General features: G+C 44.5%; 1 protein-coding gene across 1 annotated transcript; it reads right to left on the bottom strand.

The window, feature by feature from the left end:
- Positions 1–3,103: 3,103 nt before the first annotated feature.
- Positions 3,104–8,146, bottom strand: LOC138888456 (uncharacterized). The gene is made up of 5 exons (XM_070170322.1): positions 8,011–8,146; positions 7,639–7,881; positions 7,380–7,481; positions 5,902–6,279; positions 3,104–3,165 (listed from the first exon to the last, which is right to left on the bottom strand). Exons 1-5 carry the CDS (start codon positions 8,144–8,146, stop codon positions 3,104–3,106), a joined length of 921 nt encoding a protein of 306 aa, XP_070026423.1.
- Positions 8,147–8,434: the final 288 nt, after the last annotated feature.

Here is an 8,434-nt window from a genome sequence, read left to right as displayed (position 1 = left end):
TCGAGGAGCTCCAGTGTCAGCTGAGTTTGCCTGTCTCCGATCAAGAAAATCTAGCCAAGGAGCTTGCAACGGCCAAGTGATAAGTAGGGATTTTGACCGCTTATTTGCTCTCTTTTACTTGCGTTTTAGCTCAAAAATGCTCAAAGGTATTTCCAAAAAATAATGAAATGTGATTGCTTGCATGAGTGTTGCAATATGAGCCAAACAAATAAAAATCAACTCATAAAAGAGTCAAAAGTGGACAAGGACCAAACCAAGGCAAAAAGGCCCACAGTACGAACCGCACAATAATGTGTGTGGCCACAAAACAAAGAAAGAGCCATGTCAGTTTCTCTTCAGATTATACAGACCGCACAAATATTGTGCGGCCGTATAAGAGGAGATTCAGAGAGTTGGTTTTGGGCAAGCTGAGTATATGTGGATTGCACCATAATTGTGCGGCCGCATTCACAATTATGCGGTCTGCAAAAGAGAAGAATCAGAGAGCTGGGTTCAAAACCAAAGTCAAGGAGTGTGAACCGCACTATAATTGTGCGGACGCAGAAGCAAGAGTGCGGCCGCACTCATAAATATGCGGAAATAGAGATGGAACCTGTCAAGACAAGTCTATTTGTGCAGACCGCACTAGAATTGTGCGGCCGCACAACCTCCGTAGGGGCATTTTTGTCAGATATTTTTAGCTTAGTATAAATAAAACTTTTTATCATTTTTAGGTCAAGTTTAGTATTGGAGAGAGCACCTGAGCCATTTTCTTTCCTGTTTTGAGTAATTTTATACTAGATTAGCTTCTAAACGTTAGATTTTCTTTCCCTAATCAATTATTATACATTGTATCTTAATTTCTTCTTTAATTTCTACATTTTGCATGAGTAGCTAAATTTCTAACTAGGGTTGTGGCCCAACCCTAGTGTGGGTACTTAATGGGTGTTTGACTTAGGGCTTGTTTGTGATTGGGTTAGTGATATTTAGCCTAGTTCTTGCTTGAATCCAAGAATTAACGGTTGCAAATATTGATTCATGACTATTTGACTTAGTCTCTACTTGAGAAAGAGAGACTAAATCTAGGAAAACTTGGCTAACAAGAAATTGGGGTGAACTCAAGAAATTGATAGCCCCAATTAAAGGGTCAAATCTAGAGATAGTAAGAACTGACTTGAGCATATATCACTTATTTTGTGCAATACCCATTTGGTCTTGAGAAAACCTGTCACGACCCCAGTTCGCCCTTCGTGAACTTTCGTGACGGCACCTAGTCTCTATGACTAGGTAAACCTAACAAGTGCGGAGATAAAATTGAAACTTGTGGAAATCATAAATTAAAAACCAAGAATACCCAAATGAAAGCAGTATATAGGATTCCACTCGGCATATACAGCATAACAGCTCAAAATTCTAAAACACTATCCCAAAACCCGGAAACTCACGGGAACACAAGCCTTTGAAATATCTAATAGTCTAACTCCAGAATATCTAACAAGTAAGAAAAATACAAAAGGGTAAATGTTCAACAACTAGAAAGGAAAGAGACTCCTCGGTCTGCGGATGCGGCAGATGTACCTCGAAGTCTCCGTAGCAGATGCCTCCCTCAAGGATGGTAGGCCTGGGTAGAAGTACCTGGATCTGCACATGAAAAACATGCGTAGAAAGGACATGAGTACACCACAGTGGTACTCAGTAAGTGTCAAGCCTAACCTCGATCGGGTAGTGACGAGGAAGGTCAGGGCCCTACTGAGGTAAATAAAAAATAATATGATAGGATAAATAAGTAGTAAAACTGAGAATCTATATTAAAGGTCTACACAGTATAGGGAGAGTACAATAACGGAAACAGATATAAAGGCAAACTACAGGGAAAATACCACTCACAACCAGGATAAAAGTCATGGATCTCTTAGTATCCTGAGGATCTCTTGGTATCCTCAAATAGGATCTCTCGGTATCCTTAACATGCGCCAGGGATCTCTTAGTATCCCGAGGATCTCTCGGTATCCTCATTATATGCCAGGGATCTCTTAGTATCCCGAGGATCTCTTGGTATCCTCAATATACGTGTAGGGGATCTCCCGGGATGCCGTCCCGTAGTCCCAAATTTAAATACACAGTAGCAACACAAGAATATTCAATATCATGCAAATTTCGTACTAAGTAAACAATTAATTCTAGTCTAATGTGCTTCACGAAATGCAAATAAGGCAGTTTAAGCAAATAAGCAATTAAATCATCTAAGTATGCTTTTCTAAACTAACACAGGCTAAATTTACAAGTAGAATTAAACAGGAAAGAAAGGAACTCAGTTTAAACACTTAAAGTAAAAACCGGATTTTCAACAATTAGCTCAAGTATGCACTCGTCACCTCACGTACAAGGCATTTCAAGTATCAATATCATATCCTAAGGGGAAAGGTCCCCCACACAAAGTTAGACAAGTCACTTACCTCGAACCGACTCAATACTCAACCCAATACCACGCTCTTGCCACGAGTACTCGACTCCAAATGGCCCAAATCTATTCAATTCAATATCAAAATGTAAATAATACTTCAAGTAACAAGAACACTGAAATCGGAGTCCAAATAACCCCTCAATTCCTCAATTTAATGTCTCTTAAACTCAAGCCCTAATTACCCATTTTTCCCAAATTTCTCACCATTAATTAGGTATTTAATCACACAAAAACAAGTTATGAAGTCAAGGACATTACCTCCAAATGATTTCCCTTTGATTTCCTCAAAAACACCTCTTAGAAGCTTCAAACTCGGATAAAAATGGTGGAAGAATAGCCAATTTTCGCAAATGCAACTATTTATATGTTCTGCCCAGCGACTTCCGCATTTGCGGTCCTAGGAACGCATCTGCGGTCCCGCATCTGCGGACAAAACGTCACATCTGCAACTTTCCCTTTAAGTGACAGGTTCCGCATATGCGGAACTCTAACCGCAGGAGCGGTTCCGCTTCTGCGGCCTCCATGCCGCTTCTGCAGCTCCGCACCTGTGGAACCCAAACCGCAGGTGCGGTTATGATAGGTACCAGCTGCATCAGCAATCTCTCAACTTCAAAAATCCTTCCGTCAACCATCCGAAATCATCATGAGGCCCCCGGGACCTCAACCAGAAGCACCAACATCACCTAATACCTTATTCAAACTTGTACCAATCCTTAAAACTCCTAAAACAACATTGGAAACACGAATTAATCAAGGATTTAAGCCTAAGAACTCCAATTTCCCCAAAAATATGCTTTCGATAAAAAACCTAACCAAACCACGTCCGAATGACCTGAAATTTTGCACACACATCCCAAATGACATAACGGAACTACTACAACTTCCGGAATTCCATTCCAACCCTCGGATCAAAATCTCACTATCGGACCGGAAACTTCAAAAATTCAAACTTCGACATTTCAAGCCTAAATTAGCTACAGACCTCCAAAACACATTCCGATCACGCTCCTAACCCCTAAATCACCTAAGGAGCTAATAGAACCATCGGATTTCCATCCTGAGGCCGCCTTAACACTGTCCTGACTACGGTCAACTTTCCAACACTTAAGCTCTCATTTAGGGACTAAGTGTCCCAAAACTCTCCGAAACTCAAAAACGAACATCCCGGCAAATCAAATTAGTAGAAATATACTTGGGGAATGCAATTAATAGGGGATCGGGGTGTTAATTCTAAAAATGACCGGCCGGGTCGTTACATTCTCCCACACTTAAAAATTCGTTCGTCCTCGAATGAGCATAAAGACATACTTGAAGTAGTGAATAGATGAGGGTATCGGCTGTGCATATCCTGCTCGGTCTCCCAGGTCACCTCCTCGACCGGCTGACCCCGCCACTGAACCTTTACTGATGCAATGTTCTTTGACCTCAGCTTTCTGACCTGCCTGTCCAATATCGCCACTGGCTCCTCAACACAGGATAGATCCTTGTCCAACTAGACTGAACTGAAATCCAACACGTGCGACTGATCACTGTGATACCTCCGGAGCATCGAAACATGAAATACCGGATGAACTCCTGCCAAGCTGGGAGGTAAGGCAAGCTCATAAGCAACCTCCCTAACATGCCTCAATATCTCAAAAGGGCCAATAAACCTCGGACTCAACTTCCCTTTCTTCCTAAATCTCATGACGCCTTTCATAGGCGAGACCCAAAGCAGAACCCGCTCACCAACCATATAGGAAACATGATGAACCTTCCGGTCCGCGTAACTCTTCTTTCTGGACTGGGCTGTACGGAGTCTATCCTGAATCACCTTAACCTTCTCAAAAGCATCCTAAACCAAGTCTGTGCCCAATAGTCTAGCCTCACCCGGCTCAAACCAACCCACTGGAGACCTGCACCTCCTACCATATAAAGCCTCATACGGCGCCATCTTAATGCTGGACTGATAACTGTTGTTGTAAGCAAACTCCGCCAATGGAAAGAACTGATCCCAAGACCCTCCAAACTCAATCATGCACGCATGGAGCATATCCTCAAGAATCTGAATAGTGCGCTCAGACTGTCCGTCCGTCTGAGGGTGAAATGTTGTGCTCAACTCCACCCGAGTACCCAACTCCTACTGGACGGCCCTCCAGAAATGTGATGTGAACTGAGTACCTTTGTCTGAAATAATGGAAACTGGAATACTATGCAGACGGACAATCTCCCGAAATAAATCTCCAATAACCACTTCGAGGAGTAAGTAGTACACATAGGAATGAAGTGCGCGGACTTGGTCAGCCGATCCACAATCACCCAAATGGCATCGAACTTCTTCGCAATCCGAGGGAGTCCAACTACAAAATCCATGGTGATCCTCTCCCATTTCCACTCCGGAATCTCTATCTGCTGGAGCAATCTACCCGGTCTCTGGTGCTCATACTTCACCTGCTGACAGTTGAGGCACCGAGCTACAAATCTCACTATATCTTTCTTCATCCGCCTCCAGCAATAGTGCTGCCTCAAATCCGGATACATCTTCGCGGCACCCGGATGAATATAATACCGCGAACTATGACCCTCCTCCAATATCAACTCCTGAATACCATCAACATTGGGTACACAGACCCGACTCTACATCCTCAATACCCCATCATCACCGATAGTCATATCCCTGGAATCGCCATGTTAAACCTTGTCCTTGAGGACAAGCAAATGAGGGTCATCATACTGCCGCTCCCGGATACGATCAAATAGGGAAGACCGAGAAACTACGCAAGATAGAACCCGACTGGGCTCCGAAAGATCCAATCTCACAAATTGGCTGGCTAAGGCCTGAACATCCATCGCCATAGGCCTCTTTGATGCTAGTAAATATGCCAAACTCTCCAAACTCTCTGCCCGGCGACTCAAGGCATCGGCCACCATATTGTAATTGCCCGGGTGGTACAAAATAGTGATATCATAGTCCTTTAACAACTCAAGCCACCTCCTCTGGTGCAAATTTAGATCCTTTTGCTTGAACAGGTGTTGCAAGCTCTGATGATCCGTATAAATCTCACAAGGCACACCGTACAAATAATGACGCCAGATCTTCAAGGTGTGAACAATAGCAGCTAACTTCAGATCATGGACAGGATAATTCTTCTCATGCACCTTCAACTGTCTGGACGCGTAGGCAATCACCCTACCGTCCTGCATCAAAACCGCTCCAAGGCCAATTCTCGAGGCATCATAATAGATAGTATAAGAACCCGAACCTGTAGGCAATATCATAATTGGGGTTGTAGTCAAAGCTGTCTTGAGCTTCTGAAAGCTCGCCTCACACCCTTCCATCCACTGGAACGGAGCACCCTTCTAGGTCAGTCTGGTCATAGGTGCTACAATAGAAGAAAACCCCTCAACAAATCGACGGTAATAACCTACCAAGCCAAGGAAACTGTGAATCTCTATAGTTGAGGATGGTCTAGGCCAACCCTGCACTGCCTCTACTTTCTTCAGATCCACCCGTATACCCTCACTTGACACCACATGACCCAAGAAAGCCATGGAATCCATCCAAAACTCATGTTTCGAGAACTTTGCATACAATTTCTTTTCCCTCAAGGCCTGAAGCATTGTCCTCAGGTGTTGCTCGTGATCTTCTCGACTCCGGGAGTATACAAGAATATCATCAATAAAGACAATGACGAATGAGTCGAGATATGGCCTAAACACACTGTGCATCAAATGCATAAAAGTTGTTGGGGCATTGGTTAGCCCAAATGACATGACAAGGAACTCGTAATGACCATACCGAGTCCTGAAGGCAGTCTTCAAAATATCTAGCTCCTGAATCTTCAACTGATGGTAACCTGAGCGCAAGTCAATCTTAGAAAACACGTGTGCACCCTGAAGTTAGTTAAATAGATCATCAATACGAGGCAAATGATAATGGTTCTTCATTGTAACCTTATTCAACTGGCGATAATCGATACACATACGCATAGAACCATCCTTTTTCTTCACAAACAAGATAGGAGCACCCCAAGGTGAAACACTGGGATGGATAAAACCCTTATCAAGCAATTCCTGTAACTAATCTTTCAACTCTTTCAACTCAAGAGGAGCCATACGATACAAAGGAATAGAAATGGGCTGAGTGCCCGGCAATAGATCAATGCCAAAATCAATATCTCTATCAGGCGGCATGCCTGAAAGATCAGCTGGAAACACATCGAGAAAGTCCCGTACTACAGGGACTGAATCAACAGAAGGGGTATCAATACTGACATCTCTCACATAAGCTAGATACGCGTCACACCCCTTCTCAACCATACGCTGAGCCTTAAATAAGGAAATAACTCTACTATGAGTATGATTTAAACAACCATTCCATGCCCAAGGTAATATCAAAATCAACCATGCTAAGTAACAATAGATCAGCTATGGTCTCAAAACCACTAAGATCACCAAACACGACCGATAAATGCGGTCCATAATAAGAGAATCTCCCACAGGAGTAGAAACATAAAAAAGGAAACTTAAAAAATCCCGGGGTACACCCAAATGCGGACCAAAATAAGAAGACGCATAAGAATAAGTGGAGCCTGGATCAAATAGAACTGATGCATCTCTGTGACAAACTAGTATAATACCTGTGATGACAGAATCGGAGGCAACAACCTCAGTACGGGTAGGAAGAGCATAATATCTGGCCTGGCCTCCCCCTCTAGGCGACCTCTACCTCCCCAACCTCCACCTCTAGCTGGCTGAGCAGGTAGGGTAGCAACTGGAGCTGTAATCATAGCCTGAGAACTATGTAGGGCACGTTGTGGCTGAGAAACCTATGGAGGTGCACTCCTCCCAAGTATAGGGCAATCCCGCACCACAAGGCGGGTGTCACCACACTCAAAACAAGCTCTGGAAGGACGTGGTGGTTGTGACTGGTTCAGGCCAGATCTGCTGGACTAACCTCTGAAAGCCCCCCGCACAGAAGGTGCGCTAGAAACCGGAGGTGCATAATAAGGCTGCTGAGGCCTAGGAGGAGATGGAGCACTACTGACTGCTGGAAGAGCTGAATGAATGGGGCGACTCATATAACCCCTACCATGATGACCTAAAGCTGGGGTACGGGCACCAGAGAAATGGCCCGACTCTCGAGACCTATTGGCCTCCCTCTCCTCCTTCTCCCTAGCATGCATACCCTCAATACTCCTAGCAATGCTCACTACCTGCTGATAAAATATCCATCTCCAACACAAGAGCCATGCTAGACCTGATGCTGGGAATAAGCCCCTCAATAAACCGGCGAACCCGCTCGCGAACAGTAGCAACCAAGGCTGGTGCATGCCTAGCCAAACTAGTGTAACGGATAACATACTCTGAAACAGTCATAGCACCCTGGTGCAAATGCTCAAACTCTGTGCACCATGCGTTCCTGAGACTCTGAGGAACATACTCCCTTAGGAACAGATCTAAAAACTGAGCCCAAGTTAGTGAAGCAGCCTCATCTGGACTGTCTAACTCATATGTGTGCCACCAATCATAGGCGGCTCCTCGAAGCTAGAAAGTAGTGAAAGAAACTCCACTTGATCTAGAGATACCCATAGTACGGAGAATGCGGTAACAATCATCAAGAAATCCCAGAGCATCTTTCGATGCTAGACCACTGAACTCAGGAGGCTTGTACCTCTTGAACCTCTCAAGCCTTAGCTGATCTTGCTCGGAAGCCGTTGTCATGCCCTCGGGCTGAACTGGCACTATAGACGGTACAAGAATAATATCAAGGTCTTGCTCAACATGCACTCGCTACTCAGGAGTGTGGGCGGCAGGAGTCTGTACTCCTCCCCCGCCCTGGGATGTGGCTGCAGTAAGGGGAAACAACCCTACCTGAGCCAACATGGTGTACATGCTCATAAACTATGCCAAGGTTTCCTGAATTGCTAGAGTAATAGTAGCAGTAGGCGTATCAGGTGCCTGGACTCCGGCTGGATCTGCTAGTGGTATCTCACTAGCAGCTTACGCAGG

The sequence above is a fragment of the Nicotiana sylvestris genome, chromosome 3, assembly GCF_000393655.2.
Source record: "Nicotiana sylvestris chromosome 3, ASM39365v2, whole genome shotgun sequence".
Taxonomy (NCBI): domain Eukaryota; kingdom Viridiplantae; phylum Streptophyta; class Magnoliopsida; order Solanales; family Solanaceae; genus Nicotiana; species Nicotiana sylvestris.
The sequence above is the reverse complement of the archived record's forward strand: the minus strand, read 5'-3'. Positions and strand labels throughout refer to the sequence as shown.